The 16,650-nt window shown below is 63.7% G+C and overlaps 1 protein-coding gene across 1 annotated transcript; it reads left to right on the top strand.

Annotated features, from left to right (window-relative positions):
- Positions 1–9,445: 9,445 nt before the first annotated feature.
- Positions 9,446–16,648, top strand: LOC117646326. Its single transcript, XM_034387202.1, has 10 exons — positions 9,446–9,475; positions 10,055–10,248; positions 10,645–10,766; positions 11,835–12,199; positions 12,287–12,388; positions 12,554–12,875; positions 13,538–13,991; positions 14,078–14,454; positions 14,594–15,016; positions 15,549–16,648. The coding sequence occupies exons 1-10, from the start codon at positions 9,446–9,448 to the stop codon at positions 15,653–15,655; spliced, it is 2,496 nt and encodes an 831-aa protein (XP_034243093.1). The 3' UTR covers positions 15,656–16,648.
- Positions 16,649–16,650: the final 2 nt, after the last annotated feature.

Below are 16,650 nucleotides of genomic sequence, written 5' to 3'. Positions count from 1 at the left end.
GGTGTCCGCGGGAAGCAAGGCGCGGTGCGTGGACTATCTCTCCGCAGCGCCGCGGCACGACGAGGACGGCAAGGACTTGGATGTCGAAGGGTGGCGTGGAAGCTAGACACACGGACAACGTCCCCGACAAAGCGCCTGACTCGAACCACTCGAACACACGGGAAAGTGCTGAACTGCAGAGCGATTTCGAACATCGCTTTCGTCCCTATGTCCATGCTATGTCCCTCTCCCGCTCTTGGGGTGTTCCATGCAGTTGCGAGGGAGGCAGAGCTAGTGATAACGCGCCGACTGCAGTGAAATGCACCTCACATTTCAGAGCCGCGGACTGCGCCGGCAACGGCATGTGTGGGTGCGCGATGCACCCGGTGCACCTGTGCGGACTGCTCACTAGGCCGGCCCGGTGCACAGCGCACAGCGTGGCACAGCGCACCTGCGCAATGAGTGTCGGCACGCCGCGGCACGCGGTGCGCGAGTACAGTGTAAGCCCGGCCGGCCTGGCCGCCTGGCCGCGGCACAGTGGGCCAGAAGACCGGTGGAGGCGGCCAAAACTCTAGACGCGTTTTGAGCTCCAGAGTCACTAAATGGGACTCGAACCGAACGTGTGACCCCACCAATGGATTCCTCGTTCGGAGAGCAATCCATTGGTGGGGTCACACGTTGGGTTCGAGTCCCATTTAGCGACTCTGGAGCTCAAAACGCGTCTAGAGTTTTGGCCGCCTCCACCGGCTTCTAGCCCACTGTGCGTCCGGGCGGGGACTGGCATCTTGCTGGCGTGGTGGGGACCGAGTAGGATCGAGTAGCGTGGGAGACGGGTCAGGGTGGCGGCTGGGCTGGGCCGGGCTGGGCTGGCCGGGGATGTGGTCAATGTGTGTGTGTTGTCCCGGTGTCCAGGGGATCCAATTTCTTTTTGCATTTTGGCGCGCCGCTGCGGGCTGCTCGGGCTGCTGGCCATCGCCGGCTGCTTGCTCCGCTCGGCCCGAGGCGTTGCGCGGTGCGCGTTGCACCAAAGAGCAAAGCCGGGGGACCGAGTGCCACGCGTGGGCTGCGGTGGGCTGCACGCTGGACAGCATGTCCTCGCTCGACGAATACGCGTTCACGGCAAGGGCCCCCAGGGCGGCGGGGCGCGGCAGGGCAGGGCCTTCCAGGGCCTTCTTGGAGCAGACGGCGACTCGAAGGCGTCGCTTAATTGCTACCCTCCGCTGCGCTTTTCTCGTCACCACGTCTCGGACCGTCGGAGCGCCGCCAGCGCCGCGCCAGCGTCGTCGGGCAGGCCTACCTTGGAGGCACCGAGCGCCAGCGCCCTAAGTGGAGGAGTCCTGCAACGTGCATGCTGCTGGCTGCTGACTGCAGTGAATCCACCACCACCCGACACCACCCGACACCCGACCCCTCCGGCCGGACGGGCAATAGTGTTCCCCCTGTATCTAGGCAACCCCCGGGCCACCGCCCCCTGTGGTCTTCCCCGCACCGTGCGGGGAAGACCGCACCAAACCCACCACTGTCGGCAGAGGTACTCCAATTCTGCTGCGCGCCGAGGAAAATACCTAGGCCTAGCTGTAATTGTAGTTTTGATGACCTCCAGCTCAGCGCGGTCAGTTATTATCTGGGCATTTTTCCGTTTTTTCCTCCACGACGAGCTTGGCCTTGGCGGAGGAGGTGGGAGGGAGGGGGAGAAGCAGGTGGCACTTTGGCTTTGAGTGAGTTAGTGTGTGAGTCAAAAGGAATATACACAGCGTGGCGACGCGGAGTGTGGAGTACGATTCCGCGCGCTGCTGAGTGATTCCGGTGAGTCGTTTCGTCGCTCCGGCTCTCTCGCACAGTGGGCCAGAAGACCAGTGGAGGCGGCCAAAACTCTAGACGCGTTTTGAGCTACAGAGTCGCTAAACAGGACTCGAACCTAACGTGTGACCCCACCAATGGATTGCTCTCCGAACGAGGAATCCATTGGTGGGGTCACACGTTCGGTTCGAGTCCCATTTAGCGACCCAGGAGCTCAAAACGCGTCAAGAGTTTTGGCCGCCTCCACCAGTCTTCTGGCCCACTGCGGGACGCCCAATGAGTGCGAGAGAGACAGTGCCCCAGGATTCCTGCCCGACACCTCAACCAGCCTCAACGCCTCCCGCCCACCTCCCAGGCCAGGCCCGGCTTAATTCCACTGTACCTGCCCGTCCAGCCTGTTCTGACGACAAAAAATAATCATCATCATCATTATGAATAAAAATAAGAAACGGGACCGAAGCGGCGAGGACGAGCCCAGGCTGGAGCCCAGGCTGGAGCCCAGGCTGGAACCTGGCCGAATCAACAGAGTTCTTTAAATCGGCTTAGAGACGCGTCACGTCGGTTGAGCGTTGGGTCGAGAGAATCGGAGCGCCTCGATGCCTCTTTCGGTCTGTAAAAGGTGCTCGTCCACTTGAAATGTTAAATCAGCATCCCGCCGGCATCCGCAACTCATTCCGACCGATTTAAAGCGTTCTTTTGTTTGTGTTTCGGTGGCGCGGCGGCGGCGCGCGGCGCGCGAACGGACATGTGTCATTTGAGCCTCGTCGACTCGTCCGACTTGTCGTCCGAGCTGTCCGACGACTGGCCGACGCGGTGCACCGTCATGGTCATGGCGGGCGGTGCCGTGCGGTGGCGTGGCTCGGCGGCACTGGAGCGCGTCGCACCGCGTCGCGTCGGCGCGACGGCGCGACCCGCCTCAGCAGCCAGGCCACCGGCAAAATGGAAGTGACTGCAGTGGAGTGTCCGCGGACGCCGAGCGATTGCCAGTTCCGAGGGACCGTTTCGCCGCTCCGTCTCTCTCGCACCCCTATGGCCTAACGGCCTGGGCCAAGGCCGGGGCAATCCGACAGGCGGGGGGCAAAGCCAGGCAAAGCGCACGCAGTTCGCAATCGACAATCCCACACGGAAACAACAACAACAACAACAACAACAACAACAACAACAACAGTAACAAGATCTTGCTGTCGGCGACACTGCGGCTGGTGCATGGCGTGGCGCGGCCGGGCCGGTCGGTCGGTCTGTCGGGATGGGATAGTCGTCAATTGAGGAAGTTAGGGAGGGGGGTCTTGGTTGGCCCTTGCCCTTCGCACGGCCCTTGCGGCCTCTCGCATTATCGGGCCGTGTGGGGCGTGGGGCGTAGGGCGCAGGGCAGCGCAGGGCGTGGGGCAGAGTAGGGCGAGGCGGTGGCGCTTTGCCGACAGACTTCGGGCGCTCACGCAGGGCTGCGCACTGGTGAAACAAAGGCGTAAAAATTATGCCCTTTAAGGGCGTAAATCGTTTACGCCCTTAAAGGGCATAAATCGTTAATGCCTTTCGGAAGGGCATTAAAATTTTGCTTGAAATTCCTAAACCATTTACGCCCTTCCTAAGGGCATAAACGATTTATGCCCTTGCAAGGGCGTAAAAGAGCATTTATGCCCTAAAGGGCGTAATTTTTATGCCTTTGTTTTACCAGTGCGATGACGCCAGGAGGGTGCGACAAGGGGAAACTGGCCGAAAATCACGGGGGCGTCATTTGGAAAACTGAAAACCGAGAAAGCTGTTAAGGGAGGAAACCTCAACAGAACATGAAAAATAAATTTAACGAAGAAAATTCCCGTTGAAAGTGAAGAAAGGTGTGCCGCAGCACTGAAATGCGCCCGCTCCGGCCCGCGCCGCTTTGGCCGAGGCTTTGGCCCGCGGCCCGCGGCCCTCTGAACGGAACAACGGAAGTAGGGCCCGTATTTGCATAGCGCGGCGTCACGGCGTCACGGCAGGACAAGTCCAAGGGACGACCCACGCCCCGCTCCCGTCCCGTCGTCGCCCCGCTCGGCCGTGGAGGCGGCGCGGCGTCGCCTCATGGACCGCGGCGGGGCGGGGCGAGGTGGGGCGGGGCGGGGCGCGGGCGCGGTGCTCCGATTGTTTCATAGCGCGGGGCGTCTTGATGACCCGCTCGCCGCTCGCCGGCGGCTGCCTTGCAGTGGGCTGCCTTGCAGTGGGCTGCCTTGCAGTGGGCTGCCTTGCAGTGGGCTGCCTTGCAGTGGGCTGCCTTTGTCGCGTCGTCGCCCCGCTCGCTATCTGCCCGCGTGCCGATGATGCACGCCACGGAGTGTCGCTCCGTCTCCGTCGCACTCACGGGCCGTCGCGTCGGCGGGTGCGAGAGAGACAGGCAGCCCGCTGGCCGTCGTGGCCGTCACGACGTCGCGCATGCGGCACGCACAGCACGCACAGCACGCACGGTGGGACGGCCTGCCACGCCCACGCCCCGCCACGCCACGCCCCCCTGCACCAATTGCCGATGGGCGTTCCCGCTTTAATTGTGCCGCCGTGCTGCAGTCGCCCCGGGCTGCCCCACAGGGCTGCGGCGTCCGGGGCCGGGACGGCCGGGACCAAGCAGCAAAGCAGGGGACACGCGGACGACACACCGCACAGTGGGCCAGAAGACCGGTGGAGGCGGCCAAAACTCTAGACGCGTTTTGAGCTCCAGGTCGCTAAACAGGACTTGAGCCGAACGTGCGACCCCACCAATGGATTGCTCTCCGAAACGAGGGATCCATTGGTGGGGTCACACGTTCGGTTCGAGTCCCATTTAGCGACTCTGAGGCTCAAAACGCGCCCGGAATTATGGCCGCCTCCACCGGTCTTCTGGCCCACTGTGCACCGCGCCGCAGCGGAGCAACGGCGTGGACAAGCGTGAGGTGGGGGCGGCGCGGCGCGGTGCCGCAGGCTGATTCCGAACGCCCCCTTTCTCACTTTTTGGTCGCTCTGTCTCTCTCGCACCCTTTGGGGCGTCTGGTAGCGGTGCGAGAGAGACAGAGACAGCCCGCTGCTCACGCCGGCTCACGCCGCAAGGCCCTGGATGGAAGGAAGGAAGGAGTTACTCGAGGCGGTCCGCCGCGTCGCGCCTCGCGCCACAGAGTGCTGTATTTAGCCCGACGGCCACGCGGCCACCGACGGGTTGAGCAGGGCGTGGAGCGAGGCGCGCGGAGCGACGCGGAGCGGCCGCCAGCTAGTGTCGAGTAGCGCGTCGCTCGGTGCAGGCAGGCAGTGCAGGCAGGCAGTGCAGGCAGTGCAGGCACACCGAGGCGCCACACCAAACGCAGCGGACGAAGCGAGGGAAAGGCAGTGCCGGAGTTTGGCGGGACCGAACAGTGTACACGCTGCTCGTGACCACGCGGCTAGCGCGGCTAGCGGTGTGCCTGACGGGCCTGACCGAGGCGAGGGCCTGACGCGTGACCGCGTGACGCAAGGAAGGGTGCGTGCGGCGAACCGGCCACTCCGGCCAGCGCGGTGCAGCGGTGCAGCGCAGTGAGGTCGTGATCGACGAGTGCCGATCGCCTGCCCCGAAATCGCTACAGGTGAGCCCTGCTCCGCCCTGCTTGGCCCTGCTTGGCCCTGCTTGGCCCTGCTTGGCCCTGCTTGGCCCTGCTTGGCTCTGCTTGGCCCTGCTTGGCCTTGCTTGGCCCTGCTTGGCCCTGCTTGGCCCTGCTTGGCCCTGCTCCGCCCTGCTTGGCCCTGCTTGGCCCTGCTTGGCCCTGCTTTGACTTTACGTTTGGCGCCCAAACTCCGAAACGTCGAGACTTTCCCCCGCGCTCTTTAAAATTCGCATTGGACATGTAAGAAGGCGCCACTGAAAAAAAATAATTGAACGTTAAAATTCGAAATCACAATTTTTCGAAAAAGGCCCGCGCCCCTACAAACTGTGCGGCCCGGCTCAACACCGATTCATACCGAGGAAAGGTGTCTGTGGAGGAGTGGAGGGAGACTGATCAGTGGAACCCAAAAGACGTAGGTTCGTTTTTTTTAACCATCGGCAAGCCTTTTGAAAGTCCTCATGGTTAACCATCACATCTCTTCATCACCACCACCTCCGTATGGTGTCGCCGTATGACCGTCTGAGTGAGGCCCAGTGCGGTGGGCAGCCTCGCGCCTGTGCCGCGCTGTGCCGCGCTGTGCCGCGCTGCTGCGGCCACGCTGCGGCCAGGACCAGTGAGCCGCGAGATTGGAGACGCCCCTGCAGTACAGCACGGCAAGCACGGCAAGCACGGCCCGCGGCGCAGCCTGCGCAGTCGAGTAGGTGTGGCCTCCATGCGCTGCGTGGGTGTGAGTGTGTGAGTGGGCATCGGTGGGCATCCTTGTCTGGACCTTGAAAATCCGCTGCACTTTAAATCTGGGAGGACGCTCTCTGTCGCTGGCCGTAGGCTTTTTTCAAAGTATGCCGCGACCTTAAAATCGTGGCAATTCCGCCCACCGCGCTGATGGCGCAACCGCGGTTAAAAATAGTACCCGTCTTATGTCATCAAATTGGCCCTAATTGCGGGCGAGCTCAAGCCAAGCCGGCCGGCGGAGCCGCAGACAAAATGGACCTCGCGGATTGAGTGATGGGTGCATTGTTATCCAGAATCATTGAAAGCCAAGCAAATCAATTCCCACTGGCCAGAAGCGGAAACGGCAGGTGAATCTGACCGGCTGGCCCTGCCTGACGGGGCTGGTGGGGCAGGAGGGGCTGGAGGGGCTGGAGGGGCTCAATGAGGAAAAGAGTCCCCTCTGCCCGCGGCCGGGGCGTGGCGGGGGCGGGGTGCGCCGTCCTGCCAGGGAATGCAGTCCAGATGATGCTCTCCCTCCCCCTCTCCGTCCGCCACTGCCACGCCACTGCCAGTCAAGTCCGTCAGCCCAGTCGAAAACTTTGAGATAGAAAAGGGATTAGTGTGGCCTCTCAAAGCCCGGGTCAGAGGACCCGGCCCGGCCGCCATGCCAGACCAGTCAATGAGGGGACTGGGGGACCCCGGGCCAGCCTGTTGGCTCTGCGGGGGTTTGGAACGGAGGCGCGCGGAGGCACGGCGGCGATGTAACGACCAGAATGAACAGATAATAAAACTGATGCGTACAAAGAGCCGGGGGAGATAGGCTGTAACAACGAAAACAGTGTACACACACAGCTAAAGAGTGAGGACTGCCGGCAGGGAAAGCCCAGCGGTCGGCCCGCGAGGCACGGCGGGGCCTATCCGGTCTGGCTGCGCCGGGCTGCGCCGGGCTGCGGGATTACGGCCTGGCAGTGGCGGCCTGATCCTATCATCGCCAGGCCGGGCCAGGCCAGGCTGTGGCGCAGCGCACTGCTAGCCTGGAGTTGAAATCATTTCAAATTCCCAATTTCCCGCCACCGGAGGGCGTCCCCATTGGCTGCTCCACAGGGGAGCGTTCGAAAAACCCGGTAGTCTCCCTCGGACCTTGACTCGACACTTTCAAGGTCGAACGCACCCCGTGAGCGCTGCTGCAGTCTGATGTACCGAAAAGCGCCTTCGTCGCTCTGCCTCTCTCGCACCGCTACGGAACACCCCATGAGCGAGAGAGAGAGAGAGAGAGAGAGAGAGAGAGAGAGAGAGAGAAGAGAGACAGAGAGAGAGAGAGAGAGAGAGAGAGAGAGAGAGAGAGAGAGAGAGAGAGAGAGAGAGAGAGAGAGAGAGAGAGAGAGAGAGAGAGAGAGAGAGAGAGACGAAGGACTGCTCGGAATCAGCCCGCTGTTGCTCGGCAGCACCTCCGACAAGCAATATCCCGCGCGCAGTTTATTTTTCGGCGGCGCGGCGCGCCCTTGCCAAGTTTTGACACTGATTTTGATAAGTTGGCTTTGCCCGCCACTCTGGTTCGGCCGGGGGTTGCTGGTTGCGCCCCTGGAGAGGAGAGCGGTAAAGCAGCGGCATGGCGCGCCGAGGTTTGTCTCTGTCGGCGCGTTCAAAGCCAAGCCAGAAGCGAACCGGCAAAGCGCCCGCGGAGTCCGGGGTGGGCCGCCCCGCGCCGCGCACCTGCGTGGCGGGCGGGCCTACCCTGGCAGTGACAGGCGCCTGGCCGTGGCCTAGCCGTGGCCTGGCTGCGGCGCTGCTGTAGCACAGACCCAGGGCGGAGGCTGGGGCATTCAAGCGAGGGGGAAATCACTCTTAAAAACTGTGACCCGACTACTCCCTATTACGTTCTATTACGCTATTACAGGAGGCTTATTACGCTCCAAAATATCCAGATTTAGGCTAAAATCGGACCCTTAAGAGGGAAAATTTTAAAAATTTGGCTATTACGCTATTACTATTACGCGTAATACTAGGAATCGGTGACCCGACTATTACGCGAGTGATTTCCCCCTCGCATTCAAGCGACATGCTCCAGCGGCCAGGGCGCACAAGGCACTCTGTTGAGCTGAGAAAAATCATCCTTCGAAATGAGCCGCTCGATTTCTGCTCGACTTTACTGACTGGGTGGCGCCATGCCAGCGGTTCGCCGGATTACGCCGCTCTGCGCACGCGAACGGCCAACGCGTTTCTCTTCGGACCTAGCAGTGCTAGCAGTGCTAGCACGCAGAATAACCCAGAACAGCTCGCGAGGCTGGGCCCATCGACCCAAATCGCTCCTCCGCCAATGGGCACTGCGCAAGCCTCTCTGTCTGCTTCAGGCCCAAATGCGCGAATGGTCCATGGCTCCCGCCCCATCTGTTGCCATAGCTAATTACGAATCAAGTTGTTGTTGTTGTTTGTTGCGTTTTGAGACAGACCTTCTAGCTTTTGTCGACCTATTTTTGTTCCCGCAATGTGTCTTTTATCGGCTGCGTGTTCTGTCTCAGGAGGCGGTGCTCGAGGCGGTGTCCAAGGCGGTGCTCGACGCGGTGCTCGACGCGGCGCTGCCAGAGAGCCACCACGGCCAGACGCGAGAGGGCCAGCAGGCCTTCCAAGAGGGCGGTGCGGAGGGAGCGCGCCTGCGACTGTCTGGGCGGCGCGGGTCGCCGAGCGCGCTGGGCGCTGCAGGACTGGGCGCGGGGCGTGCGCGGCTGGCTGCGTCGACTGCGCGGAAGCCGCTGGAGGTCGTCGCCGAGGACCTCGCCGAGGACCTGAGCGCGCCGGGAGGAGACAGGTACGCCGCCGGCCGGAGCGTCGCGCCAGAATGAGAGGCGCGAGGGTTTTCGTTTCATGATGGACGGGAAATCCATGCCGCGGTTGTACATTTTACAGCGCGCGCGCACACACACACACACACACACACACACACACTAGAACACTTTCCCTCCCCCCCGTGAACTGTTCAACACGACCCCAGCACTGCTGTTGTCGCGTTGTGCACTCGGCGCCCATAATAGCCTCCGCTAGTGTTGTCGCTGCGCCCTGCCTTCGCCCTGCCTTCGCCCTGCTTGCGCCCCGCGCCGCATGCCCGGCCGTTTACGCGTTTACTCGGCACTCGCCGCCACGCTGGTCACGAGGCTGGCCATTGCCGCTGGGCCGCGGAGCGTGTCCGTGACGCCGTGACGCCCGGCGCCCAAGGCGAACAAAAACACTTGAAAGAGCGTGTATTCCGTCGCACTTTCACTCTTCAGATTCAAATCGCCCTGCTGTTTGCGGCGACTCAAACCTTCATTATTGCAGAGCGGCCCCCCTTACCACGATACACATTTAGTTTTTTCAGAAATCCTAAAATACTCAAGTCAGGCAAAATGAATCAGCAGCAGCGGCGGCGTGCACAGGCAATAACTCGAGTGTACCGGCGTCTACGCGGCGGGGCCCTGGGCCCGGCGAATCCAAACCACCCGCAGGCCCCCGCTTCCGCGCAAATTCCTCCGAGCCACGACGCCCTGCCGGGGGGCGGCGCCACGCCCCGCCCTACCCTCCGTTGCTGGAGCGGGCCCCCGGCCCACCGAAAAGGGCGCCCGTCGCGCCCCGTCCCCGGGCCCCCCGCCCACCACGGCCGGCACGGAGCAGGCCAAACGGCGGGAGGCCGCACGGCGAGCGGCCGAAAGGTGTCCCGGCGTGCTACGCGGCGCGCGCGCCAGTGGGCCCGGCGCGTGGCCAAGCCCGACCACCCGCACGGCCGCCGCTTCACGCGCAGAGTGTCCTCCTGGGTCGGCGAGGCGACGCGCCCCGCCAGGAGGAGGGCGGCGCTGCTGACGCGGCCCGCGCGCTACCGCATCCGGGACTGGACGCGCCCGCTGCGCCACTGGACCAGGAACAGGGTGCGCTCCGTGCGCGCCCTCGTCAACAAGACCCCCAAGGAGGAGGGGCAGGCCCCCAACGCCGTCACCGCACCGCCGGCAGCGCCTGAGCAGGCCAAGCAGGCCGAGGAGGCCAAGCACGTCGAGCAGGCCAAGAAAGTAGAGCAGGCCAAGACAGTCGAGCAGGCCAAGAACGTCGAGCAGGTCAAGGACGCCAAGCAGGCCGAGCAGGCCAAGAACGTTGAACAGACCAAGCAAGTCGAACAGGCCAAGCCAGTCGAGCAAGCCAAAGTAGTAGAGCAGGCCAAGCAAGTCGAGCAGGCAAAGCACGTCGAGAACGCGGAGCACGTCGTGGTGGCGGCGACCACGGCGACCACGCAGGCGGCTGCTTGACGCGCCGACGGAGTGGACGGAGTGATGTCACCGGTAATGAACTGCTGCTTGACCCGGGCGAGGCAGGCGAGGCTGTCGCCTGGGCTGTCGAGGCTGGCCCGGCGCTGCCGCCGCTGCGCATCGTGGCAAAAGTGATAGCGATTGCCGCCGCCCCGCCCCGCCCCGCCGCGCCCCGCCTCAGCGACAGGGCCCGCACCGCGATGAGCGGCAAGTGGAGCCGCAGTCTCCGCCGCCCCCGCCGCCCCCGCCGAGCCCCGGCCGCCGCCCCGCCTGCTTGCTGACGGTCTCCACCGCCACGGCGACACACGCAGCGCGCGGCGACACCACGACGACATGAGGGAGAAGGATGGCGACGCGGCCGGCGCGGCCGGCGCGGCCAGGGCGCCGCCGAGCCTCGCCTCCTTCAAGGTGTTCCTCTTCTTCTTCTTCGCGGGTGAGTATGAGCCCGGCCCTGCCCGGCCGCGTGGGGCGATGCCTCGATAACATTCCTCGCCAGGGCTGAAACGCGTCTCGGAATGCACCTCACCTCCACTTCTACTCGATTCCTTTCATCTTGGAGCGGCGAGAGTTACAGTACAAGAACGGTGCGCGGCCGGCATTCGCCGACGTCGCGACGGGGACAGGGACGCCTCGCTTCGCGCTGCTTCGCGCTCCGCCCCGACGGCATGGCGGCATGGCGCGAGCACGGAGGGCGGAGCGGAACATGGTGTCAATCGAGGTGGAAGAGGGAAGAGCAGTCGTCGATGCTCTCTCTCCTTTCCCGAACGCGTAGAGATGCCCGCGTTCGTCCTGAGAAAGCTGAGCCTGACGCCTGACTGTTCCTCTTTGCCCGGCCCCCCTGCCTGCCGGCATGCTGCCGGCCCTGCCCTGGTTCCCGCTGGTGCCGCGCCGCCTGTACAGTTTGGCGGGTCAAACGGAACTCGCGTGCTTCTCTCACTCTCCCCCTCTTCCCCTGCAGACTGATTCCGAGCGTCGTTATCGTCACTCTGTCTCTCTCGCACCCACGCGGGGCGCCCAACGAGTGCGAGAGAGACAGAAAGACGAATCAGTCTACTGCCCCTACAGTGCCAATCTCGGAAACAATGCGTGCCCCAAGCGTACCTGGGAACACACTCAATTCCCTTCGGATTCAGACCGGCGAGTGGCCGCCCACACTGTTAGAGTCTCGTGCGTACGGCACACTACTAAATCCCCCTTTGCGGCTTGAGCCGCGGGCGCTGCCCGAGAATAGCAGCGACGCGACACCGTGAATTCCAGATTCCTGGGACTTCGGCATTCCCTGCACTCGCAGTGCGCAGCGTACGCAGCGCGTCTCTGATTGGCGGCAATTAATTGTGTTCTCGGAACGGCGGCGGCAGCGAACGCCGCGCCCCGCCACACCGCCGAACGCGCCGCGATGTGGGCGGCGGGCGCGGGCCTTCCGCGGTCCCCTTTAAGGGGGACAATCTCTGCAGTTTGCGCGGTTTGACAACCAGGGTGGCGGCTGGCTTGGTGTCCGCAGGTATCGGCGCGCTGGTCCCCTTCCTGCCGCTGCACATGCGCGCCGCCGGGCTGACCGCTCGCGAGGCCCGCGTCGTGTCCGCAGCCGCGCCGCTCACCGGCCTGCTGGGCCCCTTGGTGGCGGCCGCGCTGCTGCACCGACGCCGCCGCGCGCGCGCCGACGACGAGGAGAGCAAGAAGAAGAAGAGGAAAGACGCGGCGGAGGACGCGGCGCCGCTCACGGCCCCGGACAAGCCGCCGCGCGATGAGGAGGCAGAGGCCGCCGACGAGGCCAGGAAGGTGCGCTTCCTCCTCGCCTTCACCGTCCTGGGCGCCGCCGTGTGCTACAGCGCGCTGCTGCTGCTGCCGTCAGTCACCTGGTTTCCGGTGGGTGCTTTGGTTTCCTTCCCGTTTTCCCGAGTGTGTTCGCAACCTTTTGACCGCTCGCCGTTTGGCGGTTTGCCACTGCTGCAGGCGAGGAGGCCGTCGGTGAGCTTCAGCTGCAACGGCAGTGGCGCGGCCGTGCTGCAGGAGCGCTGCATGGAGCCCGCCTGCTACCGCTGGCCACAACAACAGGTGCGTCCGTTTGGCCTTGAACGAGGGGCCTGGCCGGGCCTGGCCTTGGGCTTGGCCTTCCCCTCCCCGTCCGAAGACCATTCACTCGTCAACTTGTCTACTCTCTTTCTCTCCACTGCGTTGCACTGTACACTGCGTTCAATGTCTGACGGCTTTCCCCGACAGGTGGGCCCGCTGTACCTGACCCACTGCGAGTACGAGTGCCCCGACTCTCTGACGGCGGGCAGCGGACGCCAGCGAACCAGGACCCGCGGGTCCGCCGCCGCGTCCGTGGCCGCCGACGCCGACGACCGCCTGCCGCGGCTGCGCACCATGCCCGTCGAGCCCCCGCACATCTGCGGCCCGGACGGCCCGGGCGGCGCCTCGCCCTCGTCGCGGACGTGCCACGTGTTCACCGTCAACGACTCGGGCATCACCATCAAGGCCTCCCTGCAGCACGCCACCAACCCCGACGCGGACCAGAGCCAGTGGTGCCACTACCCCATCGGTAGGCAGTGAAGTGGCGGAGGGCTTGTCTTGCACGACCTTGCGGGAGTGCGGGGGAGGGGAAGAAGGGGAAGGGGGAGTGCGTGGTTATGCAGTGCACCGACAAGGCGTCATCTAGGCTGCCACCGCAAGGGACCTATTTATGCCCGCTCCGGACGAGGACGGCGCGGTGACACGCCACCCGATGCTCAGCATGCTCTGGGCTCGGCCGGGGCCAGGGCAGGCCAGGGCAGGCTCCGCTGTCCTCGCCCTCGCCGACGTGGTGGTCTGATCCGTCTGGTCGGCCAGGCCGGGCCACGCCACTGTCGCGTGACTAGAGTGACTACGGTGACGGCGGTGCGCCACGCCGGGTCACGCCGCCCGCAGGAATGCTAGGCGATTCCAGGGCCCGACATGTCGTTGCACATCAAGACCATCACGCTCATGCACGCACGCGCGCTGCGCTGCGCACATTGGGGACGACGGAGCACGCCACGGCGCAGGCCTTGGCGACGCCGTGCGCACGACAAGCAAAGGCACTCTTTCCCAGGAGGGCCGTTTCTTGGGACATGTTCTTGACGTGCTTTACGGCAGCCAGGACCGCCAGGACGGCCTGCAGTTTGATTCCGAACAGCGCTTCGTCGGTCCGTCCAGGTCCGTCTCACCCTTTTAATCTGCTCGCAGCCGAGTCGTTCTCCTGCGCACTGCCCTCCCCGCTGACGCCGGCCTGCCGCGTGCTGTGCGACATCGAGCACCCCTACACGGCGGAGGGGTCGGTGCTGGCACAGAGCCAGTGCCAGGTGCTGGTGGGCGACCCGGTGTTCACCTTCTGGAGCTACCTGGGCGTGCGCTGCCTGGCCGACGCCTTCCCGACCGCCGCGCTGGCCATGGTGGACACGGCTCTGGTGGTGGCGACGCGGGAGCGCGCCGGGCTGCCGCGCCGCGAGAAGGCCGACCTGGGCCGGCAGATGGCCGTCGGGCTGCTCGGCACCGCCATCGCCGCGCCGCTCGCCGGCTACCTCAGCCCCTACCCCACGGCCGACCCCAACGTGCCCGCCGGCTGGCCGCCCTACGGCGTGCCCATCCTCGCCTTCACCGCCTGCATGATCCTCGGCGCCGCCGTCCTCATGTGCTCGCCGTGAGTATGCCGTCACAGTGCACCGCCACGAACGACGAATCACTGCCGAGTCCCTGGCCAGGCCTTAAGTGACTGCTCCTCGGCAGGTCCATGCCGCTGGGCGCGCCGGCGAGCTGGTGGGAGGCGGTGCGGCCCGCGGGCAAGTCGCCGCGCAAGTCGAGCTGCGAGGCGGCCGCGCTCTTCCTGGTGCTGGCCATGCTGGGCGCCTTCTGCTCCGCCATCGACTCGTACCTGCCCTGGCACGTGAGCGGCCTGCAGCGCGAGGGTCTTGGCCTCGAGCAGGACGACGTGCAGGGCCCGGCGGCCTGGGGCGCCACCCCGGAGCTGCTGGTGGGCCTCAACGTGCTGGCCGGCGTGCTGCCCGCCGTGCCGCTGCTGTGGCGCTCCGAGAGCCTCATCCGCTACTGCGGCTCGTCCAACCTGCTCATCACCGCCTTCACCTTCTACATCATCCGCTACGCCGGTCAGTTGACGAGGCGTGCGCGCTGCGGGGTCGTTTCGTCGGCCTGTCTCTGTCGCACACTTGGGGCGTTGGGTGCGAGAGAGACGGAGCGACGGAACGACTTGGAGGTCCAGTTTTAACCGCGGTGAACTGTTGGCAGGCCTGTCCCTGATGTGGAGCCCCTGGTGGATCCCGCTGCTGGAAGCCACCGAGGTGTTCACGCTCAGCATCATGTGGACCACGGCCGTGCTGGCGTTCGGCGCGCTGGTGCCGCGCCGCCTGCTGGCCGTGGCGCAGGCCGTGTGCGTGGCGGCGCACTTCGGCGTGGGCCGGTCGCTGGGCGCGCTGCTGGGCGGACTGCTGTCGCGCGACGCGCTGCCGCCCGACGACGAGCAGGACACGGCGCCGCCGGACGACCCCCAGCTGCAGCAGCTGCGGCCCCTGTACGCCGCGGGGGCCGGCGCCGCGGCCGTCGTCGCCGTGCTCTACTTCGTGCTGTACCACTGCTGCCTCCAGGGCGGCGACCCCGGCAAGGCCAGGAAGAAACGCAAGGCGCTGCTCGCCGACCGCTCCGTGCTGGCCGGTACGCTCACGCTGCTGTGCCGCATGGCGGGGGACTTGTGCCTCATCTGCCTCAAGTAGCGCACGCTGGCGCACGACACCCATCACACCTACCCGCCGCGCTGTGCGCCGGTCCCTCTCCCCGCCACTCGAAACTCAAAGCATGCCCTTCCGGGAGTAGGTCGTGGTTGAGCTCCAGCGAATGCCGCTCAACACTACAGTGCACACAACCGGTGTCGAGAGGGCCGAGTGGGTTGCCTACACTCTCATTCAGGGGTGTTCTAAAACTTGACGCAAGCGACTAAAGGCGTCAAGTTTTAGAACACCCCTGAATGAGAGTGTACCTCCACTTCTCTGTCAGTCCGAGAACGAAGCGAGGACGCTGGCAGGCGCAGGGCGGAGGTAGGCAACTTGCTCGACCACACCGGCGCGCGCATTTGGTGTTCAGCGGCACTGCTGCACCGCTGTGCCACCCCGCGCCAAGCAGCGCCAAGCAGCAGACCTCCCACCCTTCCCACTGACGCCACAGCACTGTACGCTGTCTCTGTTGACAGGACACAATGTGAATGGATCGTACACACCCCTCCGGGTGTACCACAACGGACACGGTCGCGGCCAGGGCGCGGCCTCCACGGCGTCCGCGGACGACGCCGGGCTGTGAGCTGTGACGGTGTGCGGGGCCACGCGGGGCCAGGCGGAGCCGTGCGGAGCGGCGTGGCATGTCGAGTGCAAAGCCGTGTGGGTTCGCCCGGGTTGCCGCTGCCGGCGTGCTGCCGGCGTTGCGCCCATGCTGCCACTCCACTGGCTGACCTAGAAAGCTGCCGCGAGTATAGTGCACACGAGTGCACACGCCCCGGGCCAGGCCGGGCCAGGCCTTGGACGAGTCAGGGACAGACGCGAGAAGTTTTGGCAGCTTGTTATTAGCTTTTTGTTCGCCGCGATGTTTGCCATTTGCCATGAGGTGCAAAAGGACGCCGTGGGACTGTTTACGCAAGCTTCGAAACATGTGGTGCGCCGGTTTGGCGCAAATTGTTTGAAAAGTTTTTCCTTCAAAACGCAATGACGGATTGCGCGCTCTCCGCATGCGCTCTTGCTTTTCCCTCGCTGTCCCGGACTTTATCTCTACTTACTTTGCTCCTTGCTTAAGTTAGGAAGTCAATAGTGAAAAACCTGAAGCCAAAGCGGAACTATTAAAGAGGTTTTTAAGAGAGACGCATTGTTAATAAGTTGTCCAAGTTTTTTTTTATTAGGATGATGATTTTAATAGCAGGGTAGGGAATAACAAATACCTTAACTATGTACATTTTGTCGATTTCTGTGCTCAGTGAGAGGCATGATCTACGTTGCTAGAACATGAGAATAAATCTGCCTGCATGTATAAACTACAAAACAAGAAATATCAACTAATGAGACTGTACAAATATAAATATTGCTTAACATTTGAAGGTGTGTACAAAATTTCACTTGTACTCTAGTTTTATTGCTAGTCAAGCCGCTTGCCATCGTACAACGTGACCTAGGACAGTGAGCCACACAAAGTTGTGTTCATAAATACGTTCGTCATAAACGATTTAGAGCTGTGTATCGACGTGATGGGGTCGACAGTAGTGAACCATGTGACTGCCTTTAATAATAAAATGTGACATAGTATCTCCG

Source organism: Thrips palmi, unplaced genomic scaffold (genome assembly GCF_012932325.1).
Source record: "Thrips palmi isolate BJ-2018 unplaced genomic scaffold, TpBJ-2018v1 HiC_scaffold_19, whole genome shotgun sequence".
Classification (NCBI taxonomy): domain Eukaryota; kingdom Metazoa; phylum Arthropoda; class Insecta; order Thysanoptera; family Thripidae; genus Thrips; species Thrips palmi.
The sequence above is the reverse complement of the archived record's forward strand: the minus strand, read 5'-3'. Positions and strand labels throughout refer to the sequence as shown.